General features: G+C 38.8%; 1 protein-coding gene across 13 annotated transcripts in view; it reads left to right on the forward strand.

Annotated features, from left to right (window-relative positions):
- Evi5 (ecotropic viral integration site 5) overlaps positions 1 to 24,264 on the forward strand; it is a 161,635-nt gene that overhangs the window by 54,844 nt on the left and 82,527 nt on the right. For 10 of the 13 annotated variants that reach the window (XM_052199134.1, XM_052199133.1, XM_052199122.1 and 7 more), the window contains 11 exons: positions 3,172 to 3,361; positions 3,929 to 4,153; positions 4,884 to 4,958; positions 9,512 to 9,637; positions 12,854 to 12,997; positions 13,848 to 13,937; positions 14,028 to 14,125; positions 16,262 to 16,322; positions 17,343 to 17,396; positions 19,346 to 19,378; positions 19,938 to 20,084. In XM_052199134.1, the coding sequence (XP_052055094.1) occupies positions 3,172 to 3,361; positions 3,929 to 4,153; positions 4,884 to 4,958; positions 9,512 to 9,637; positions 12,854 to 12,997; positions 13,848 to 13,937; positions 14,028 to 14,125; positions 16,262 to 16,322; positions 17,343 to 17,396; positions 19,346 to 19,378; positions 19,938 to 20,084 (1,243 nt within the window). The remainder of the gene's footprint in view (positions 1 to 3,171; positions 3,362 to 3,928; positions 4,154 to 4,883; positions 4,959 to 9,511; positions 9,638 to 12,853; positions 12,998 to 13,847; positions 13,938 to 14,027; positions 14,126 to 16,261; positions 16,323 to 17,342; positions 17,397 to 19,345; positions 19,379 to 19,937; positions 20,085 to 24,264) is intronic. The other 3 variants (XM_052199135.1, XM_052199132.1, XM_052199130.1) reach the window with 2 other exon arrangements.

Raw genomic sequence — 24,264 nt, forward strand, 5'->3', positions numbered from 1 at the left:
GGATTACAGGCGTGTGCCACCACCACCCGGTTATCTTGCCTTTCTTATGACTTACTATAGTAGGGTATGGTTCCTGGGTTCAGGTGGAGACACATTGCCTAGGATAGTAATCACTGTGTTTTTGGCACTGGTGTCTAGGCACTGGGGCTTAGCATGATTGAGGTGCCCGTAGATGCTGATTTCTGGTCTGGTCTTTGTTGAGTGAGAGTCCCATCCCTTGGCATCTGTTGCCCTCTCGGGATCATAGGAAAGTGTGGCTGTGGGTTGTCTGGTAAGGAGCTTCTTAGGTTGGTGGGTGGCAGAGAGGAATGGAGGTAAGCTAGGAGAACAGGCTGAGACAGAGCAGCTTCAGGAAAGATCCATTGGGAGTTTCTCCACACTGAAAGGTGGGGCAGAGTTCTCAGGCTCTTTAAGGTATAGTCGGAAGAGGGTATCCTACAAGTTGGTTGCAGTAAGGCAAAGAATAACAAAGACACACAAGAAAGAAAGGGTAGGGAGTCCCTGCCAACCTTGGCCACTGGGGTTGGGGTGGGGAGCAAGTAGGAAGTGCTTCTAGAAGGGAAGGCAAAGGAGTCCACGGGAAGGAATAAGTTCAGCAGCAGTTCCTAGGGAATGGATTGGGGGTGGGGGCAGCCTCTGGGCTGGGCCAGGGGAGAAGAGGGGCCCGCAAGCTGAGTGCTGCTGTAGGGCTCCCGGGAGACTGGAGGGACTAGAGTGGAGGGTAGGAAGTAGAGTGAAAGTTGCATACTTGAGTCCAGATTTGGATGTCCTCTCGGCGGGCCCAAAGGAGTGGGTATTGACCTGGAGGCAGGGCTTAGTGGCCCCCAGAAAGGAGGAAAGCTGGGTCTGCTGCAGTGCTTGGTGGCATGCCCAGGGAATGGAGGTGGACTGAAAGGAGAGGGATCTGCAGGCTCATTTATAATCTGACAACAGTTCCTGAGAGCCATGGTAGCTCGCTCCATGCTGGCTGGCTTTGGTGTGTGGAGACTTAGAGTTAGTGTGGTTTAAATTGTGCCTCGGTGTTGTCTAAAGACATTGGGCCATCTTTACATGATTATTGCTTATTTCATTATCTTCCTGTCTTCTAACAATATCTGGGAAAATTTAAATTATTTAAATTACTGTTGCTATGAAAATATATTAAATTTTTTCCAAATAAGGATAGAACTTTACCAGGCGGTGGTGGCGCATGCCTTTAATCTCAGCACTTGGGAGGCAGAGGCAGATGGGTTTCTGAGTTCGAGGCCAGCCTGGTCTACAAATACCAGAGTTTTGAAAAGCCTTTGCATACATCTAGAAGATATAAATCACACTATATTATAAATTCTAAAAACAAATAAGTTCTATTTTTTTTTTTTTTTGAAACAGGGTTTTTCTGTGTAGCCTTGACTGTCTTGGAACTTTCTCTGTAGATTAGGGTGGGCTCAAACTCACAGAAATCCACTTGCCTCTATTTCTCAAGTGCAGAATTTAGGGCATGCGCCACCACTACCTGGCTAGAATAGATGTTTTACATTTCCTTAACCATCTTTGTTTAAAGAGGAGCCTAAAACAGAGCCCCAATCTCAAAAGCCAGCAGGGATCTTAAGAGAAAAACCCATTTTTACAAGACAAGCTCTATGATGGTCTAAGCTATTGGTTAGCCTGGACTATGGGCTAATGAAGGATTACAGAGCATAGGAGATTTCTATACTTATTGCTACTAGCTAGGAATCTGAGCTGGTTCTGCCACATCTTTATATATAATGTATAATTGCAACACACACACACACACACACACACTTTGTTTAGATAGATAGGCTTTACATTTGTGTGGAACAGGAAAAAGAAAAGGGATAGGGATTTGGTTAATCATTACTTTTTAGTTCTGATCACATAGAGTATGTGGGATTTAAGGATTAGTGAAGCCATAGATTCTGTTGAGTTTTTTCCAAATATATGTTTTCCCAGTGGGGCCACTCCCACCCTGATCTCCCTAATTTGAGTGTAAAACATCTAAAAATTACATGTATCCATTTTATACTTATGTAAATTATATATGATATATGAATATATTCATATTCATATATATACACACATACATGTGTGTATATGTGTGTGTGTATATGTATGTATGTATGTATGTATGTATGTATGTATGTATATTTGGGGGCATGTGTGGAGGTCTGAGGACACCTTGTGGGAGTTGCTGTTCTCCTTCTACCATGTGAGCCCCAGGGACTGAACTCAGGTTATCAGCAAGTACCTTTACCTGTTGAGCCATTTTATTGGTCCTTGAATTGTTTTTGAAATTGTCCAGGCTGGTCTTAAACCTCTTGGGATTAAGTGAATTTCCTGATGGGTGAGTCTGTTCTGAGATTTTGAGACTATTGGTGTGCACCTCTGTGCTGAGCTCCCTTCCTTATTTTATTTTATTTTTTAATATTTCTTTTGTGTGTGTGGTGTTGTGGCACATATCTGGAGGTCAGAGAAGAACCCAGAGGAGTGAGTCAGTTCTCTTCTTCCATTATGTGGGCACTGGAGATTGAACTCAGGTTGTCAGATTTGGCAGCAAGCACTTTATCTTCTGAGCTTTCTCATTGGCCTCTTTATTTTCAGTTGTAATGCATTTGAATTATAATGGGACTCATTGTATTTTTTTTTAAAAGATTTATTTATTTATTATATGTAAGTACACCATAGCTGTCTTCAGACACTCCAGAAGAGGGCATCAGGTTCGTTACAAATAGATGTTAAGCCACCATGTGGGTGCTGGGATTTGAACGCTGGACTTTCGGGAGAGCAGTCAGTGCTCTTAACCACTGAACCATCTCTCCAGCCCCAGCTGATTGTATTAAATGATTAAAATACATCTTACTGGTTCCGTTTTTTAACTGCTATGCATAGTGAAAAAGTGCAAGAGTTGCTGATTTCAACCAAAGATTGTTAAAACTGTAACTTGGAGCTGGCCTGATGGTACTTGTTCTTAATCTGTTTGGGAGGCACAGGCAGGTGGATCTCTGAGTTCGAGGCCAGCCTGGTCTACAGAGTGAGTTCTAGGACAGCCAGGGCTACACAGAGAAACCCTGTCTCAACAACAACAAAAACTTATTATTGTAGTGAAGTTTATAAATGCTGTCTTTATCTAGTATCATGTGAGATGGTATCTTAAGAAGTTTAAATTCTGTTTAGATTAATAGAGACAGACAGTAAGTCTTTAAGATCAGTGAATGGTTCAAGAAGAAACAGCGGTTCCTCTCTTGTATCAAGTTCATCAGCCTCCAGCAACCTCAGCCACCTGGAGGAAGACTCTTGGATTCTTTGGGGAAGAATTGTGAATGAATGGGATGATGTACGCAAGAAGAAAGAAAAGCAAGTGAAGGTATTTGCATTGTTTACAAAAGTTCTTTCTCTTATCCCAGAGGGTACGTGGCATTAGGAAAAAATGGAATGAATCTCCTAGTAACCTGTGTGCTGTGTTAGGAACAGGTTGCCTTTATATGTCTTCATCATCCATGCCTTATAGAAAGAAATCTAGGTTGTAGAAATTCACAGTTGAAAAAAATTTTTAGAAGTTAAATTCTCTCATTTTGTAAATTCAGAAATGACACTGTGACATTCATTCGTGTTAGTGTTTGCCCTCTTCCTTCAGCAGCCCTTTGAATGTGATGGTGCAGTAGCACAGGGCATGTAACTCTGGACTGTCAGGGCCTTCACGCCTTGAAAGGCCACGTTCGCAGTGAGACGACACTTTATCATGGCTTTGTAGCCCCTGATCAGAACTTACCCAAGGCCAAACTGTAGCCTTGTTTAAAGAATTTCATTATTATTAAACAAACTTTTAAATTATAAAATTTATAAGGTTTTCCATTCCAACTTTCCCCTCCCTAGAACTCTTGGATTATAAGATGTGAGACATTTAAAAATTTTGTTTTCTTTTTGTTTTTAGGAGCTTGTTCGTAAAGGGATACCCCACCACTTCAGAGCAATAGTTTGGCAACTTCTGTGTAATGCACAGAGTATGACAATTAAGGACCAGTATTCAGAACTCCTGAAAATGACCTCACCTTGTGAAAAACTGATCCGAAGGGACATTGCTAGAACATACCCAGAACACAACTTTTTTAAGGAAAAAGATAGCCTTGGGCAAGAGGTGTTGTTTAATGTAATGAAGGTGAGCTCTGTTTATTCATTTTTTTAAAAAAAATGAAATGAATTTGTTAGAGGTTGAAATTACTCATTTCCATAATGAAGCATGAATTCCCATCATGATAACCAGGGCAGTTACTCAGTTTTAGTTTACTTCCTGCTTTAATTCTGATGTTTCATCAACATGTAGTTTGCAGAACTTATTAGAAAATTTGTCATGTTATTTACCATTGGTTGACAAAAAATAATTTCTCTTACTGATCACTGTGGGTTCACACTGGACGACCTGTGGCATGGTCCTAGTTGTTACGTGTGCTGAGCTCTTTAAAAGTTTATCGATGTTTCTTCACTATTGCCTTCCCACGGTTTTGTTTCATCGCATCTACCTCTGTGAAATATTAGTTTCTTAAGGCACTTGAATTTTGTTGTTTTACCGTAACTGGATGTACTATTTATCTCTGCCATACTAATTTGACTTGACTTTTAAGCTCTGTGACCTTTCTGAGTACAAATTACTTTGTTTTCTTTGTCTTTAAGAGCTGCCACTTTCTTATTTGGAAATTGTCAAAAAAATTTTATGTAATATCCATTTGCTTTTTAAATATTTATAGAATAACATCTGCAACAAGTAAGCAAGAGCTTTTTAAGAAAATAAATGGACTTACTTTTAACTGTCTCACCAATTTTAAGTTTTTGGAGAAGGAAGATAGAATGTTCACGTTGAAGTGTTTTAAACATCATGTTTTGCTTTTTAGGCATACTCCTTAGTGGATCGTGAGGTTGGTTACTGTCAGGGCAGTGCTTTCATAGTTGGATTGTTGCTTATGCAGGTGAGTTAATGCATGTAAGTAGTAATTGTCCAAGCTCTTAAGGCCAAGTGGAGAATTTAAAAATTATCTTCAGTTTCACTGAACTAAGCAGATTTGTGTTATCTCCTTAAACATAATGTACATAGTAATTTACATTTGCACTTCGAAAGTAAAATGACATATGGTAATACTGCTATCTTGCTACCAAAAGAAGTTTCAGATCCTGTTCTCCTCCCTCCTTTATCCTCCCTCCACCCACCTCCCTCTGTCCTTCTGCCTCTTCTTCCCTCTTCTCTCTCCTCTCTTCCTTCCTCTGTTCTTCTCCCTTTGCTGGAGATTGAGTCTGAGGCTTTGTATGCTGTATCATAGAGCTGCAGGCCCAGTTTTATAACTTGAAAAAATGTATTCTTTATGTGATCATATGTTGTGAGTCACTCTTAGTGTGGCTATGTGTGTGAGTCAGGCACAACGTGCAGGGATTGATTCTCTTTCAGGAATGTAACTTGGGTCACTGGGGTCAGCCCTTTGTCTGCTGAACTGTCTGGCCGGATCTCTTCTTTTTTTTTTTTTTTTTTTTTTTTTGGATTTGTTTTTTCGAGACAGGGTTTCTCTGTATAGCCCTGGCCGTCCTGGAACTCACTCTGTAGACCAGACTGGCCTCGAACTCAGAAATCTGCCTGCCTCTGCCTCCCAGAGTGCTGGGATTACAGGTGTGCGCCACCACCGCCTGGCCTGGCCAGCTCTCTTAACTTTTTCCTTGTATTTTTTTATGTTTCTGCAGGTTTTAATTTTATGTTTAGTTATCTGTGTGTGTGAGGTTGTGCATATAACTTTGGCGCCTGCGTAGTTCAGAAGTGGGTATTGAGTTTTCTGGAGTTATAGGCAACTATGAGCTTCCCAACATGGGTTCTATGGACCAAACTTGGGTCCTCTGCAAGAGCAGTATGAGATTTTAACTGCTGAACCATTTTTCCAACCTCCCCCTTTATTTTTTAATATATGCAAGTGTACAAAAATATTCTACAAAACCTTTTTACCTGTTTTAAATTTCACTTGTCAGAACTTGATGGAGAGTAAGTAATCTTTTCCCAACCAAGGATGATAAGACTAAAATTTCATATAAAGTCTTATTTATGTCATATAAATGTTTGGAAATATATATAGACGTTTTATATATAGGCTTATTATTTATAGGCTTATTGTTTATTTGTTTTTTATTTTTTTGTTTTTTTGTTTTTTTTTGTTTTTTCAAGACAGGGTTTCTCTGTACAGCTCTGGCTGTCCTGGAACTCACTCTGTAGACCAGGCTGGCCTCGAACTCAGAAATCCGCCTGTCTCTGCCTCCCAGAGTGCTGGGATTACAGGCATGTGCCACCACCGCCGGGCAAGGCTTATTGTTTATATTCTGTTGTACTAAACTTGTGTTGCTCTGCTACCTTTATGTCCCAGGGAGTATGACATTGTTATTGACTAATTTGCATATGACTTTGTTATTGACTAATTTGTAATTTGGGAGTGAATTTGGGTAGGACATTCTTAGAATTTAGGAGCAGGACAATGTAATTTTGAAGGGAAACTACATATACATTAATCTCTTTATCCTTGTTGAAAATCTGTTTATTCTATTTTTCTTTTTATCTAGTCTCAGAGTTTCAGGCCTGGAAAATGACTTGATGTGAGCTGTGTAGGCTGTGATTTATGTTTCAGTTTTGCACTCACTTGGGCTGGATTAGTTATCCTTTCTGTTTTAGATAATCTTCATTTGGGCATATTGTGAGAGTTACATAAAGTGATACAGGTGTTAAGTCCGGCCTGGGGTTTGGCACACGTATGAATCAGAAATTGTTTTCTGATGCTTGACGTCCGTTTCCTAGAGTTTCCTTTTGTCTGACTCCACAGGCACCATGTTAGGACTCTTCTTTCCATTTTCTGTTGCGCAGGTGCTAGGGATAGAACCCAGGTCTCCATGCCCACTGAGCACCTGCTCCTCTCCTGTTACACCCTAACAAACTCAGTACCACGATTATCCTTTGTAAGAACTGCTAGTAGTAGCTACTGTAGGTTATTTTTCCATGTTAAGTTATGCTATCATTTACAAGGCATAAAAGTACATATGTTAATACTGATGTAGTTAGAGCTTCCACAAAGTTGTGATCTTTCTGATTTGTAAATGGTTGTCACTGGTATACCTTTTTACTATTAAAGTCAAATATCATTATTATCAGTTTAGTGAATTTTGCCATAAATTTCTTCTTTTATATTAACTTCAAAATAACTTCAAAATAACATTTAAGTATTCAACTCTGCTGATTCTGTGGAAGTAGCCCTGAAGTTCAAGGTGATACTTTGCTAACTGCTGCTCTTTTAAGTGATGTGAGGTGGGGGGAACATAGCAACTACCTTAGGGTACAGCATGTTGGAGTAAGAGATTGAGGATAGTTTGGAAATAGAATCAGAAGAGGAGATCCATATAAAATGGAGAGTTCTGTAATCTCAGGCTTCTTACTGTGATCTATATAAGTCAGGGTTTGAGTTATTACGGAGTTTCCACAGCAGAATGTGCCTGTGTTAGGACAGAGGATGGACATACAGGTGCCTTCTGTCTCAAAGTGTTTTGAGGTTGGGGAAAATGTATTCTGTTATTTGCAAACATCTTCAGTAAGTGGGATACAGAGAGATCTTTTGGGGATATTCTCTTTTAAAATGTATTTACAGAGCTTGGTGGGGTGGCCTCTGCCTTTAGTTCCATCACTCAGGAATCAGAGGCGGGTTGATCTCTGTGAGTTTGAGGTCAGCCTTATCTATGGAGTGAGTTCTAGGATAGCCAGGGCTACACAAACAGACCCTATCTTGGGGGAAAAACCCCTCCCCAAAACTGCAGTATTTACAGACTGCAATTGTAGATTGGAAAACTATATTATTTTTAGACAGATACCTAGCTATGCAGAAGGCTATTTTTTAAATATTTTAATGCTTTTTTAAAGTTATTTTCTTATTAGGTATTTTCTAGTGGTTTATATTTTTAAAACCTAATTACAGATAATTTAAAACTTAGAGGTTCTTTTAGTATTTGCATCATATATCACTTCTGTTCAGAATTCTCAAAGCTTTACAGCTGTCTTAAGGTAAAGTAAAAACATAGAGAATGACCCAAAGGTTGAGTGTTTCGATTTTATTTTATTTTTTCTACTTCATAACTCCTTTACTCTTGACTTTTTTTAAGCAATACAAGTTTAATCTGGTTAATGAGTGCTTTTGTAGACTGCACTTTGTTCACGGCATAAATTGACTTCTAGCTTAGTGGTCTCTGATTGCTGATCAAGCATGCCAGCAGGATTCCATCTTAATGTTTGTTTTAGTTACTTTTCTATTGCCAAGAAAAGACACCATGACCAAGGCAACTTACAAAAGGAAACATTTTTTTTAAAGGGCTTGCTTACAGTTTCAGAGTGAGGCCATAGCCATAATGGTTGGTTATGTATCACATCTGATCAGGATTGGAGGTAGAGAGGGAAGGAAAGGAAAAGAGGAACTAGGGCGAAAAAAGGGGTGGGGGAAGGAGAGAGGAGAGAGGAGATAGAGATAGATACTGGGCCTGGTGTGAGCTTCTGAATCCTAAAAACCCACAGCCAATAACACACTTCCTCCCACAAGGCCACACCTCCTAATCCTTTCCAAAATGTCTACTAACTGGGACTGAGCCATGAAGCCATTTTGATTCACTCCCCCACAGGGATCTTGTTCTGTCATAGGGTGTAAATAATCTCTGTCTTCCAAGGCTGCTCTTTCCTCAGATAATCCCTCATCTCCTTTAGTAGTTTCTTAAAATGTGTTTTATTAAGTTTCCATTCCTGACTTATTTAAATAGCAGTTTGTCTCCCCAGCATTCCCATCTTTTCCAATTTATTTCCGTAGCATTCATCACTACCAACATATAAATATATTCTATGTATTATCTATTTATCTCCAGAAAGTTTAAGCTCCTTGAGAGTAAAGTTTTATGTGTTTTGTTGATGTTATTCTTGTATTTATAAAGAGAAAACTACCTGTAAATGGATACTTGTTGATTAGATTAGATAGGTTCAGTTCAGGGTAGTATGGCCATAGACATATAGGTTGGTTAAATTACTGAATTAGACAAGTTGAGGCAGTTGGTCTCAGAGTTTCTATTCTTAGGCCTGGAAGAGTGGAACTGCCTGATTTTGATAATTGTACTGCTTTTTGCATTGCACTCTATATCCATTCAGAACATTGTTCATAGGCTAAGTTCAGTGTCCAGAACCCTTGTGAGAAAGGGTGTGGCAGTGTGCTTGTGCAGCTCCAGTGCTAGAAATGTGTGCTCAGTGAGTCCCAGGACAGTGAGAGACCCTGTTTCAAGAGAAAAGGAGGAATGGAATCCAAGAACTGACATCCATGGTTGATCTCTGGCATCTGAACACCTGCACATATAAGCACATATAGGTCAAAGGAAAAAAGAAACTGTTATTGAGTGATACTTTGTTTAAAATATATTTTTTGGTTTGTGTGTCATGAAATTTTGATCTGTGTTGTTATTTTTTTTCTTTTTAAAATAGATGCCAGAAGAAGAAGCTTTTTGTGTATTTGTTAAATTAATGCAAGACTACAGACTTCGTGAACTATTCAAGCCAAGCATGGCAGAATTGGGCCTATGTATGTACCAGTTTGAATGCATGATACAGGTAAATGCATACTCTGCCTTTTGTACTCCCTGTTTGAAATGCCATTTTAACACATTTATGTTAAAAGCATGGAACTAAGTGCTAGAGAGATGGCTCAATGGTTAAAAGCATTCAGTGCTCTTGTAGAGAACCTGGTTTACCTTACAACCATTTGTAAGTCCTGTTCTAGAGGATCAGATGCCTTGTTCTGGTCTGTATGGGCACAGACACACACTGCACGTAGGCACATGTAGGCAAAATACTTAAACACATTTTAAAATGGGACAAAGCAACAGTTGGAAAAAAAATAAGTGTTTTAATCCCATGATGACTTGCAGTTTAACATAATTAGACCTACTTTTAAATGAGGAGCTGTCAACAAGCCAGTCATGGTCTGGGGCCTTCTTACTCAGGCTTTAAGCATCAGTGTCCAATGTGCCATAACCTGTGTGCTGCTGCTTCTGTTCTGCTGTGTGCCCACTGTCACTGCTGGGCGGTCCGAGGCTCTAGAAGGCTAGTTCACTCCTGTGGACATTGTCTGTTGAATCTCTTCCTTCTCTCCGATCCCCTGCCATCTCATTTTTAACCCTATCTGATGATTTTTTTTGCATGTTTTCATAATTTTATGTAACTAGCTTAAGATTCAAATGGTCTAGAAGTCACAATAAGGGCGAAGAGGATTGGAATGAAAATCAGATGGAAATTTTTTATGTTTTGTTTTTTAAGATAGGGTCTCACTAGGAAGTTTTGACTGGCTTAGAACTTATGTAGACAACCAGACTGGCCTTAAACTCACAGGGATCTGCCTGCTTTTACCTCCTGAGTGCTGGGATTAAAGTTGTATGGCACCATACATGCTGGAAAACACTTTTGAAAATTTTTACCTTTCTGGATATGATATATATATATATATTTTATTCGATATATTTTTTTATTTACATTTCAAATGATTTCCCCTTTTCTGGCCCCCACTCCCCGAAAGTCCCATAAGCCCTCTCCCCTCCCCCTGTTCTCCACCCACCCCTTCCCACTTCCCTGTTCTGGTTTTGCCCTATACTGCTACACTGAGTTTCCAGAACAAAAGGCCACTCCTCCGTTCTTCTTGTACCTCATTTGATGTGTGGATTATGTTTTTGGTATTCCAGTTTTCTAGGCTAATATCCACTTATTAGTTAGTGCATACCATGATTGATCTTTTGAGACTGGGTTACCTCACTTAGTATGATGTTCTCCAGCTCCATCCATTTGCCTAAGAATTTCATGAATTCATTGTTTCTAATGGCTGAATAGTACTCCATTGTGTATATATACCACATTTTTTGCATCCATTCTTCTGTTGAGGGATACGTAGGTTCTTTCCAGCTTCTGACTATTATAAATGGGGCTGCTATGAACATAGTGGAGCATGTATCCTTATTACATGCTGGGGAATCCTCTGGGTATGTGCCTAGGAGTGGTATAGCAGGATCTTCCGGAAGTGATGTGCCCAGTTTTCTGAGGAACCGCCAGACTGATTTCCAGAGTAGTTGTACCAATTTGCAACCCCACCAGCAGTGTAGGAGTGTTCCTCTTTCTCCACATCCTCGCCAACACCTGCTGTCTCCTGAATTTTTAATCTTAGCCATTCTGACTGGTGTAATAAAAATCATAGATTCAGAAATGAACCCACACACCTATGATTTTTATTTTTAACTTAATTTTAAATATTATTTGTAAATAAATAACCTTTCTGTACTGTCCTTTAATAGAAAAGTATGAATATTCTTCTTTACTTACATTTCAGTTAGATGGAAAGAATTTTAGAAATATGGGCAGCATTTCTGTTGATAAAAGAGGCAGGTTTCTTTTTTTTCTTTTTCTTTTTTTTCTTTTTTCTTTTTTCTTTTTCTTTTTTTTTTTTTTTTTGAGACAGAGTTTCTCTGTGTAGACCTAGCTGTCATGGAACTCACTCTGTAGACCAGGCTGGCCTTGAACTCAGAAATCCGCCTGCTTCTGCCTCCCAGAGTGCTGGGATTACAGGGGTAAGCCACCACCCCTGGCTTTTTTTTTTTTTTTTTTTTTTTTTTTTTTGGTTTTTTGAGACAGGGTTTCTCTGTATGGCCCTGGCTGTCCTGGAACTCAACTCTGTAGAGTTCTGGCTTCGAACTCAGAAATCCACCTGCCTCTGCCTCCCAAGTGCTGGGATTAAAGGCGTGCGCCACCATTCCCCAAGAGGCAGGTTTTTTAAGACAGGGTTTCTTTGTATAGCCCAGGCTGGCCTAGAACTCTCTGTGTAGACTGTTCTTGAACTTACACAGAGAGATCCTTCTTCTTATGCCTCTGGAGTACTGGGATTCAAAGTGTGTTCAGCCACCATCCACCTAAGAGTCACCTTTCTCTGGAATTATAAAATCCTGTGTTATATAAAGAATAGGATTTGAAAATATCTTTACATTTTTTTTAAAATAAGAATACATCTTGAGGTAATTTTTCTTCCTTCTGATATAATAATTTTGTTTGTTGATACAAAACCTTAACCCTTGATGCTGAGTGTTAAGACATTATTGAAGGTCTTGCTATTCTTCCTACTCTGTAGGAGGTAAAGATGAATGGCTGATGATATATATAGTACTCAAAAGTTCAGCATTTTCTTTTATTTAAACATTTTTTAGAAATACTAACTTTTTAAAAATAAAATTTGCATTTTTGAAAATAAATTAAAATTAATTAAAAAGTACAGAAGATATCAGACAGCTGGGCAGTGGTGGCGCCTGCCTTTAATCCCAGCACTTGGGAGGGAGAGGTGGGTCGATTTCTGAGTTCGAGGCCAGCCTGGTCTACAGAGTGAGTTCCAGGACAGCCAGGGCTATACAGAGAAACCCTGTCTCAAAAAACCAAAAAACCAAAAAACCAAAAAAACAAAAACAAAAAACAAAAAAGATAGCAGACAACTGCAACCACCAAGAAGATGGAGAGGAATAAACATTTTATGACTGTGTTCAACACAATGTATATGGCTGGATGGATATTTGACTGTGATTTAGTTTTTCTTACCAGTGAATCAGTGTAAAGATTGTACCTGCAGTTTAGTTTCCTGTCATTTTTTTGCCCTTAATAGATTATAACTGTTAACTCAGTGTCAATGTTATATTTGAGGTTTTCTGTAATTCTAGAGCTTTGTGTTTGATGTAGGCTTACCTGGGGTAATCTAGTTTGAAGCACTCATTAGTGTTCTAACTATTCTTTTCTCTTCTCTAGGAGTGTCTTCCTGAGCTCTTTGTACATTTTCAATCTCAGAGTTTCCATACATCAATGTACGCATCATCCTGGTTCCTGACTATCTTTCTTACAACTTTCCCACTACCAGTTGCAACAAGGATATTTGACATCTTTATGTCTGAGGTAAGCTCATGCGAACAGACTAGGCATAGCAGCAGAATAAAGGAGTCTTGGATTAATTAGAGCCCGCAGTGAAGGGAGCAGGGAGGGAGCCTTGTGTCTTGGTACTGCTTCTGTAGTTATCTCGTTCGAGCCTTAGAACAGCCTCCTGGGCAGGTCCTGGTACTGTCCCCTCTGTTGGCTGAGAGCTGAGGAATCCGAGACTGTCAGGGCAGTCGGTCTGCCTGGGCACACTACCCGTGCTTGGGGCTGTATGCGGGATTCAGATATACAGTTAAATATTGGACTTGTTCTCTGAGTTCACCCTCTTTATTACTTTTGAATGATACAGGTGGAGTAAATGAGAAGTAAATTCTCCCTCTCTGTTAATACTGTCGTAGTGCATCTGCTTCCCAAACAGTAAGACAAGTCATTCCTGTGGTCAAGCTGCTTTTACTCAGGGAAGGCTCTCATTGTCACTGCTGTGGTCGTGATACTGCTTCTGTTGTCAGTATGTACTGTCCTTCCTTCTTGGAAGGATCAGTTTATATGATTAATCTAATGCAGTTTGGGATGGAGTTGGCAGACAATTTAGTCCGTGCTGTGGTTTCCATATCAGATCTCTCCTTTAGTTTTCTTGGAACGTAGCTCTGCCCAGTTTTGCATGTGTTGTGTCCCCTGCAGGCAACATGGCAGAGATGAGTAGTCAGAAGGGTGGGCATCAAGTGTAAAGTGCTTGCTCTCTGACTCTTACAGAATGTGTGTCAGTACTCAGTTTAGATCCTTAATGCTTACTTTGGTATTATTTTGAATGGTTAATTTTTTGTTGGTGGAAGAGTAAACACATTTAGCTTTATCTAATTTGTTTCATCAGGGTTTGGAAATAGTGTTTCGAGTAGGATTAGCGCTTCTTCAGATGAATCAGGCAGAATTAATGCAACTTGATATGGAAGGAATGTTACAGGTAAGTCATTCATGATTCCTTAAATGCTTCTAGATTGGCCATTAAGGTCATGTACAGTAACAATTCTGCTTTTCGTTTATTATTTCTTAGCACTTTCAGAAGGTCATTCCACATCAGTTTGATGGTGGCCCAGAAAAATTAATCCAGTCAGCTTACCAAGTCAAATACAACTCAAAAAAAATGAAAAAGTAAGTAATTTGTATGATCTTGTGGCTGTGGAATTTGTTGAAGCATGTACGCAGTTGAGTGGACATAGGAAACAGTCTAGTGAAAAGTACCATATTTCCACCTTAGCCTAAAACATTTTAAATCTTACTGGGTAGTATTAGCTTCAGTACAACACAGGTAATGGTATGATGGTAAACCGTCATTCTGCTTTTAGTAGTGATACACAGGATTACTGTATATTACTTTAAAAATGCCTTCTTGCTTCCCATTCTGACGAGAGTTAGTATTTACACATATGTGTGCAAGCATGCTGTTGTTTTTGATATTTACTGTGATTACTCTTGGGACTGGGTAGTGAACAGACGACCTGGCTGAGCATGCCGAGTGCGTGTCCCACCACCAGGTTGTTCACCAAGCCTACCGTGCTGTTTACTTGAAAACATGTTGAGTGTTCCTAGGCACTGACATGGCTTTCCTCTCAGTCCGCCCCAGTATCACTTCCATGCAGGCAGCACAGCCCGCAGCAAGGGTGAGACGTTCAGATTCTCCTCTAATTTCCTAAAAGTTCAAGATAGTCAGTCTCAGTTCCTGGCTTAAATTTTTTCTCTATTTTAAAAATAAGGTCAGTATATTAATTAAGAATTATAGCTGTTCTTTCTCTAGCTCCCAGTACTTACTGAAATGGTTCTTAGCCTAATGGCATAGTTACAATTCATGTCACTGGAGCTTCTATGGTATAAAGTGTTTCTAAGCTGTATCAGTGCAGGATCTTTGTTGTACTTTTGAGACAGTGTCTCACTTTGTACATCAGGCTGGCCTTGAACTCTGGCAGTCTTCCCAACTTCACTTGTACTAGGATTAAAAGTATGTGCCACCATGTCTGGCTTCCTCCCTTTTTCTAAATAAAGTATTTTGTTCCTTTTCAATACTAATTCAGAGTACAAGATATTCCCATCTCCTCCAGGTCCTTGCTCTATTAATATTCCTCCAGTATTTTGTCCTTAACTTGTATTTAGTATTTTAATCACTTTTATTTATTCCTGTGTGCTTGCACACACAGACAGGCTGTCAGGGCTCGATGGTGTCTCCACCCTCGATCATCTCACGAGCCCTTACTTTGTCTTAACTTGTGAGATGACCTTATCGTGTAGCCCAGCATAACCTGCAGTTCACTATTCTCTTGCCTGTACTTCCTGGGTGCTGGGGTCACAGGTGTGTGCTATCACACCTGGCCTTTTTAAGCTCGCTTTCTTTCCTTCCCTTTCCCCCCCTTCCCCTTCCCCTTCCCCTTCCCCTTCCCCTTCCCCTTCCCCTTCCCCTTCCCCTTCCCCTTCCCCTTCCCCTTCCCCTTCCTTGTGCTAAAAAGGTAATTTTGCATTGACACTTAAAAGTGTCAAAACAAAACCAGCATAGCATTCCATTTTGCTTTTTATGAAACTTAATTCTAAAGGAATCGTTTATATCATTAGCTTAGCTCATATCATATTTTTAGTACCATTTTTTTCATCCAGGAAACTATTCAGATATATAGAAAAATAGAATAGAATGATAAATATCCATATTTTGTTTCTAGCTTTAACAGTTATTAATACTTTGCCATATTTATTTTCCTTCTTAGAAATTATAGAGCAAAAGTACAGAAACCATGATGTCTTATTCTCTGCTGTGTCAGTATTCATGATGCCTTATTCTTATTCTCTAATACGTCAGCATTCATGGTATAAAACGGTCGCCTGCCTCCCTTGCTGTGTGACTTTCACTCTTAACCACGCTGACATGTGTCCAGTGCATGTGTCAGGTGTTGCTGCCATGGACTGTGTCACATGTGTGGACTACATCTACATTTTCCTGTCCTGACCTCTTCCCCTCTCCTCCCAGTCCACTGCTCTGCTGTTTGTTTCTCACATAAATTGTTTCCTGTTACACCTCGACGAGAATTAAAGAGATGTGTTTTATGTTAATATGTTCTTTGTTGTTGTTACTGGCTTTTTAGTACAGGGCTTCTCTGTGTAACCCTGGTTGTTCTGGAACTCGCTCTGTAGGCAGGGCTGGCTTCAGATTCAGCGATCTACCTGGCTAACATGTCCTTTTAATTAAACAATTTAATAACTACTTTTGAATGAAAATATACCTTTAATTTTCTCTCTTCCTTTTAGACTTGAAAAAGAATACACTACAATAAAAACTAAAGAAATGGAAGAGCAAGGTGAAATTAAAGTAAGCATTGCAGGGCTTTTCAGATTGCTGCAGATAGACTTCTTCAAGCTGGGAATTTGGTGGTAGATAAACTTGTATTCATTGGGATCTTCCTGTGGTTGGAAGTAGGACACCGTGCCAGAAGTTGCTGTCCCTCTCATGTGAGAAGAAACAGCTCTTTCCCTGCCTTGACCTGCCCCTCCTCAGAAGAAAACAGGGCTGTGGGAACTGCATTCTTCTGAAACATTTGTACAACTTGCAGAGACAGTGTTGGTTGTGTTGTGCAGGTCAGAGCAGAGTGACGTGAGGTCTACTGTACAGAACAGAGGCAGAGCTAGTTGGGTCTGTTGTGGCGTGGCATGATTCCTTGGCCAGTCTAAATTTATAGACTTTAAGGCTTTTTATACTATTGTATTTGTCATATGGATGGACATTGGTATAGTTTAAGCAACAACTTGGCATTTCCCCTATGAACATTCATATTTAAACTTTATTCTTTGTTTAACTAATATTTGAATAGCAATTATGTTGTTAGTATCTGTAGGAGACAAGGGACGTTAGAATAAGAATATTATAAGCTAGGCTGATAAGGCTTAGTGGGTAAGCGGGTAAGCTGCTCTTCCAGAGGACCAGAGCTCAATTCCCTACACCCACATGGTGGCTCTTAACTGTCTTTATCTCCATTTCCAAGGGGGTCCAGCACCTTCTTCTGTACTCCTCGGGAAATGCGCACATGTGGTGCACAGAGACACATTCAGTCAAAACTCATACACAGAAAATTAAAATAAATCTTAAGAGAAAAAGTATAAGCCATTATAAATGGAGAAAACAAAGGCTATGTATGTAATATGTTTAATGTTTAAAGTTTAATCTCAGCTAGAATGACAAACATGATTTCCTTTGCAGTGTATTCTTACTCAATGTTTGATAATCTAACAGTTTCTTACAGTCATTTCTAATTATAAAAGGTGGTACATTCTCAACACTGTTACTTAGGGATCTGTTGAATCCTTATAAACAAACTTTTTTTTTTCTTGGCAGAGGCTACGCACAGAAAATAGGCTTTTAAAGCAGCGCATTGAAACATTAGAAAAAGTAAGTAAATGACTATTGTAAGTTTCTGATGAATGATTATTGCTTAACTATAACAAATCTTTACAGAATTTGGAGTGTACATCACCTAAGATGCGGTGCTGACCTCAGCTTCCAAGCTTACGTGCTCTCTAGATATTAATAGTGAACACCAATGATAACATTTAACTGAGGTTATTTTTAGAGTAATGTAATAATATCCTTTACTTTCGTCTCATAGAACTTGTAAAGAGTGTGACTTAGGTGGGAGTAAGTACATTCAGACAGGATGTTTTAAAGATGAGTTTCAAATGGGCCTCGTCTTTTTAGCCACATGCTGAATATGGCAATGTTTTTTTTAAGGTGTGTAACAAACAGCTTTACATTTAGTCAAAGTGACTGGTTCCCATTTCAAAGTCTGTTTTTCATGTTGATTTTCAACACCAGATACTTTTATAACTCTTTGGTTGTTAGACTTGATTTGATATCCGCTCACTAGCTTTTCCTTTCTGTTTCATGTAAGATAACTAGAAAGCAAGAAAGTTTTCGTATATTTTTACTCTGCCTTTGATAGACTGTCTTTTGTAGTGGTGTTTTAAAGAATGAATTAGTTAATATAATTTAAGAGTCTTGTTGGAGGCAGGCCTGTTGCATGCAGTCCCAGCTTTGTATAATCTGGGCATGGAGATCATATTCATAATCCCAGCACTTGGGTGGTGGTGGAAGGAGGGCTGGAAGTTCAAAGTCAGCCTTAGCTACATTGTGAGTGTCAAGCCAACCTAGGATACACGTTTTGAGACCGTGTCTCAAAAGCAAAACCAACCAACACAAGATTTTTCCTTAATTGAAAACAGCCAAGTTCAGAAACTTTTTTAAAGCTAAAGGTTCAGAATAAACTGGTGTGAATCTAGCACTCATGATACTACCACGTTTATTTAAAAATCTCTGAAAATTCATAGCTATATATCCAAAAGACAAATAACTGGAATGGTGGCATAGTTTGCAATGTTTGTCTTTTATTCTAGAAACCTTCATGATTTTACATTAAATAGTGTTGCAGAAGAACAAGATATCCATTACAGGTTTGTTGATGGTGTAATGGTTGCATACTTTATACCAAGTTCTTCTTATAAGATTGTTTATAAGTGGCTTGGAAGGCAATTTTACTTTTTGATGATTTTATATATATACATATATATATATATATTATATATATATAATAACTATATATATAGTTTATTAATTTCTTTTGATTTGTATTTCCATGCACTCACTAAACATCCAGCTTGCAGTAAAATATGCAGCTTAAGTGACTTTCATCATTTGAGTTTGATATTTTCATAGAAAAGGAGTTACTTCATCAGACCTTTGGATCTAAGAGGATAGTTTGGGTTTTGTGTTTATAGAGTTGAGTAGCTGTTTTCCACTGGCATCTGGCCTTAGGTTTTGCCTTTACCCTTAGACTTCACTAAGTGTTTAGGTCTTAGGTGAATTCCTGAAGCAAATAGTGTTCATCCTGGATTATTTAGAGATGAAGTTGAATTTCTGAATTTCTGTTGTCTGTTCCCCTTCCCTGTTTTCTGGTGCTGATGTTACACCCAGTTGCTGCCATGTTTGTAAATGGAACTTTTCTGACCCATATCCCTTTGTCCCTTTCATGGAAGTGGTTTGATGATATGATTTGGCCTAAAAATTTAAAAGTATATTTTCAAGAAGAAATACTTGTTTGTCCTAAGTAATGAAACATTTGTCTTTTAGAGACATGATTATCTGTAATCTATTCCTATTTTGATACTGTTTTAAGATTTAAAAATAAAAACATCTTTATTAAAAATAAGTTTTAATCTAAATTTCCATCTTAATTAGCTGTGAAAAGTAGATGGAATTTGGGTGTGGATGTTTCTTCTTATTCCTAATTTTATCACTTTGCTTTTCTGTCTTTTATATTTCTATCTAAATTTTTCCTTTTGTAGGAAAGTGCTTCCTTGGCAGATAGATTGATACAGGTATAGTTTTTTATTTTTATTTTTAGTGTTTTCGCTAACCTCTAAGGAATCTTAAACTTAGAAATCCATTCTTTATGCATGCAATTTTACATGCATTTTTCTAGAAAATAATTCTTTGGGCTGGCATATGGCTGTATACTTAATGTTTTGGTAAACGTATTATTATTAATTGGGTACCTACCTCTGCACGTTTTAAAGCTAACCTTATTTTTAAAGTATTTATTTTAAATGGCAAACAGTGGGTTCTATGACATTAACCACTGTTCATTGACATTTTAGCTCTGCATGTACAACTCAGTAATATTGCATGAATTGCATTTTTTTTATTGATTTAAGAGAAGAATTATTCTTAAGACTATCAGATGAAATTTTCATTTAGTTTCCTCAAATTTGCTAGAGCAAAATAACAAACTTCTAGCTAATAATTACCTAGGCTATTCTGTTCTTTGAGGTGTTTTCTTTTTTTTAATATGTCAGAAAAATAACTAAACCTCACAAGGCAGTCTGTCTTGAATCTATTCTAAATTGCTTTATACACACAAAACAATTATGTCCTAAGGGACAAGTGACCAGAGCCCAGGAGGCTGAGGAAAACTACCTCATAAAACGGGAGTTGGCCACCATCAAACAACAGACTGATGCGGCCAGGGCTAAGCTGGAGCAGGCGGAAAGCACCATCAGGGAGCTCCGGCACCACCGCCACTGGGTAAGGAGTCTGCTGGAGCTTGTCTTGCCTCCCTGTAGGTCACGCCGTGAAAGCACAGCTCCAGGTGAGCCATTAGGCATCCCTGTGCGCTCGGTAATCCAGAGGGGCCATACTATGGCCACAAAGATTCCTGTGCTTTTTTTGTCTGTGGTTTTGTTAGAAATAGATAATATTTTCTTTTGTATTATACTCTAAGTCCTAGAAAATAAGCAATATGCAGTACTTTGTATATTTTCAGAGATTTCTCTTACAGGAGGTAATCCTGACATCTAGTTTTTGATCATTGTAAAGATGAAGTTAGTACCCAGAATTTAGAATATATGCATTTGAAACTTTCATAATGTTGACAGCTTATATTTTGTGAAATATTCTAGCTTAGACTTCCTACTTCAGAACATTGAGTTATGGATTAAAATGTATGCTTACATTTACTTGAAGAGGAGACAAGTTGTTAAACAGGGGGAATAATTCTTAAGAAATATGAATTGCATCAGCCTAAAGGTATGAACAGCCATTGATTATATAGCTAGTCCTGAGTATTGTCTTAGTTAGGGGTTCTATTGCTGTGATGAAACACCAGGACCAGAAGCCGTGTGGGGAGGAGAGGGTTTATTTGGTTTATGCTTTTATGGCACTGTCTGTCATGGAAGGAAGTCAGGACAGGAACTCAAACATGGCAGGAACCTGAAGGCAGGAGCTAATGCAGAGGCTGTGGAGGAGGGTTGCCTTTTGGCTTGCTCCATGACTTCCTCAGCCTGCTTTCTTACAGAGCCCAGGACCACAGCCTAAGATGGCACCACCCATAATGGGCTGGGCCCTTCCCCATCGATCTCTAAGAAAATGCCCTCTAGGCTTACCTACTGCCTGATCTTACTGAGGCATTTTCTCAATTGGTGTTCCTTCCTCTCAGATGACTCTAGCTGTGTTAAGTTGACATTAGAACTAGCTGGCATGCATGGGTGTCTTTTAAAATTTAGACATAATTTCCCATTGTCACATTCATAGTAAGGTGAGTTTAACAGAATTGTGAGGATTAGAAGGAAAAGCAGCTGTTATATAAGGAAGTTGTTGCTTCTGTTCTCAAGTAGGAACTGGAGGAAGAGAAAATCTGTCAAACCTATAATTCTAAAGAAGCCAGAACAGCAGATACAATGACTGCAAAGTGGGCATTAGTAAAACTAAGAAACATTATGTGCATTCAAAAGTTAAAGACTAGAAGGAAAAAGGACAGTGAAAGCCATAAAAAATGTTTTTTTTTCCTATTAGTGAAAACAGTTAAGAAAAATGGGTATATTAAAGTAATATTAAAAGGACCATAACTGCAGTAGTTTTTTTTTGCCATTATGTGAGATTTAGGTAATAACATTGCATGAAACAGAAAAATAGAATTCTTAGCAATGAACTGGAAATGTATTGTTAGTGGAGTGCTGTTTGTTTGGAAGGAAACTGTGCTCATGCTTGCGTGAGCACCAGCTGCAGTTCTGATCACTAAAGCTGTGGAGCATAGATGACTGTCACTGCTGACACCTCTGCGTGACAGTGGGCCAAGTGCACACAGTGAGGTTACAGCCAGTCTCGGGCTGACAGGAACGAGCAGCATGGGAGGCATTTCTGACTAAACGTAACAGAGAACCTCCACACTCACCTTTGAAGGCTGGATAGACCTGCATTATGCAGCTAAAATTTACCAAGGAGAAAGCAGATGTTTACTTCAGAGTTTATTTCCCTTTCCTCACAAAGAGGTTGATCGCTTAAATTGCAGTAAATTGTAGATCATAGAAATAAAGCTATGAGGGTATACTGCATATGTGAAATTTAGCAGCATAGCTTTGAATGAACTTCCAAGTTCAAGTTTTATATCTAAGATATTAAAATGTCTTGCAAAATTATTGTAGAAATTACATTTTTAGGAAATGAGAGATACAGCAGACTTTAATGTAGACACATGTGTTTCTCGCAGAAAACAATAAGTGAAAATTAGGTTTGTGAATGTGGCCTTGTTTATGCTTTTATAAGAATTCTTAGAAATTTATTTTATGTCTTAATGAAAGTTAATTTGCTATGTTCAAGACAAACATGTTATTTTATGGCAATAGCTATAGTTTTATAAGTAATTCAATAAGATTTTAATGGACCTTTTTCTAGTCAAGACAGAAATTAAGATGAAAATAGAGATGTAAATGGTTAAGTGTATCAGGAGACTATTATGTCTCTGTGAGATGGTATTAAAGAGCTTTGATGTTTACCCCTGTGCATAGGGGCTCCATATGACTTCCCATGTTCATGGTATGTTCAAGAACATTATATGTGGACTATTTTAAAAGTAAACCCAGTATTTTAGGTGATAAATCAAGATCAATTCTTAAATATTACAAACATACAACCTCTATTCAGAACAAGAAGGTGAAAGATCTCACAAAATTGAAAGTTAGCCCTGCCCTCAAATAAGATTCAAACATTTATCTTACCAGTGTCATATGTAGCAAAATTATAAGAGATTTTAATTGAGAGAGTAAGAATCTGACCCATTGCATTGTGTGACAAAGGAATCTCTTCACAGTAGTAGATGCGCCAGTGATGGAGGGGAGGATGTGCAGTTATTGCTGATTTGCTTATAGTCTTCCTTTAAATACAAGTTTATGAATGTTTGACCTTTCACAATTAATGCTTACAGTCCATACTCTAGCAGGAGGTAATGAATTTCTTTTTTTTTTTTTTCTTTTTTTTTTTTTTTTTTATTTGATATAATTTATTTACATTTCAAATGATTTCCCCTTTTCTAGCCCCCCCCCCACTCCCCGAAAGTCCCGTAAGCCCCCTTCTCTTCCCCTGTCCTCCCTCCCACCCCTTCCCAGTTCCCCGTTCTGGTTTTGCCAAATACTGTTTCACTGAGTCTTTCCAGAACCAGGGACCACTCCTGCTTTCTTCTTGTATCTCATTTGATGTGTGGATTATGTTTTGGGTATTCCAGTTTTCTAGGTTAATAACCACTTATTAGTGAGTGCATACCATGATTCACCTTTTGAGTCTGGGTTACCTCACTTAGTATGATGTTCTCTAGCTCCATCCATTTGCCTAAGAATTTCATGAATTCATTGTTTCTAATGGCTGAATAGTACTCCATTGTGTAGATATACCACATTTTTTGTATCCACTCTTCTGTTGAGGGATACCTGGGTTCTTTCCAGCATCTGGCAATTATAAATAGGGCTGCTATGAACATAGTAGAGCATGTATCCTTATTACATGGTGGGGAATCCTCTGGGTATATGCCCAGGAGTGGTATAGCAGGATCTTCTGGAAGTGAGGTGCCCAGTTTTCGGAGGAACCGCCAGACTGCTTTCCAGAGTGGTTGTACCAATTTGCAACCCCACCAGCAGTGGAGGAGTGTTCCTCTTTCTCCGCACCCTCTCCAACACCTGCTGTCTCCTGAATTTTTTAATCTTAGCCATTCTGACTGGTGTAAGATGAAATCTTAGGGTTGTTTTGATTTGCATTTCCCTAATGACTAATGAAGTGGAGCATTTTTTAAGATGCTTCTCCGCCATCCGAAGTTCTTCAGGTGAGAATTCTTTGTTTAACTCTGTACCCCATTTTTTAATAGGGTTGTTCGGTTTTCTGGAGTCTAACTTCTTGAGTTCTTTATATATATTGGATATTAGCCCTCTATCTGATGAAGGATTGGTGAAGATCTTTTCCCAATTTGTTGGTTGCCGATCTGTCCTCTTGATGGTGTCCTTTGCCTTACAGAAACTCTGTAACCTTATGAGGTCCCATTTGTCAATTCTTGCTCTTAGAGCATACGCTATTGGTGTTCTGTTCAGAAACTTTCTCCCTGTACCGATGTCCTCAAGGGTCTTCCCCAGTTTCTTTTCTATTAGCTTCAGAGTGTCTGGCTTTATGTGGAGGTCCTTGATCCATTTGGATTTGAGCTTAGTACAAGGAGACAAGGATGGATCAATTCGCATTCTTCTGCATGCTGACCTCCAGTTGAACCAGCACCATTTGTTGAAAAGGCTATCTTTTTTCCATTGGATGTTTTCAGCCTCTTTGTCGAGGATCAAGTGGCCATAGGTGTGTGGGTTCATTTCTGGATCTTCAATCCTGTTCCATTGATCCTCCTGCCTGTCACTGTACCAATACCATGCAGTTTTTAACACTATTGCTCTGTAGTATTGCT

This window comes from Apodemus sylvaticus, chromosome 11 (assembly GCF_947179515.1).
Source record: "Apodemus sylvaticus chromosome 11, mApoSyl1.1, whole genome shotgun sequence".
Lineage (NCBI taxonomy): Eukaryota > Metazoa > Chordata > Mammalia > Rodentia > Muridae > Apodemus > Apodemus sylvaticus.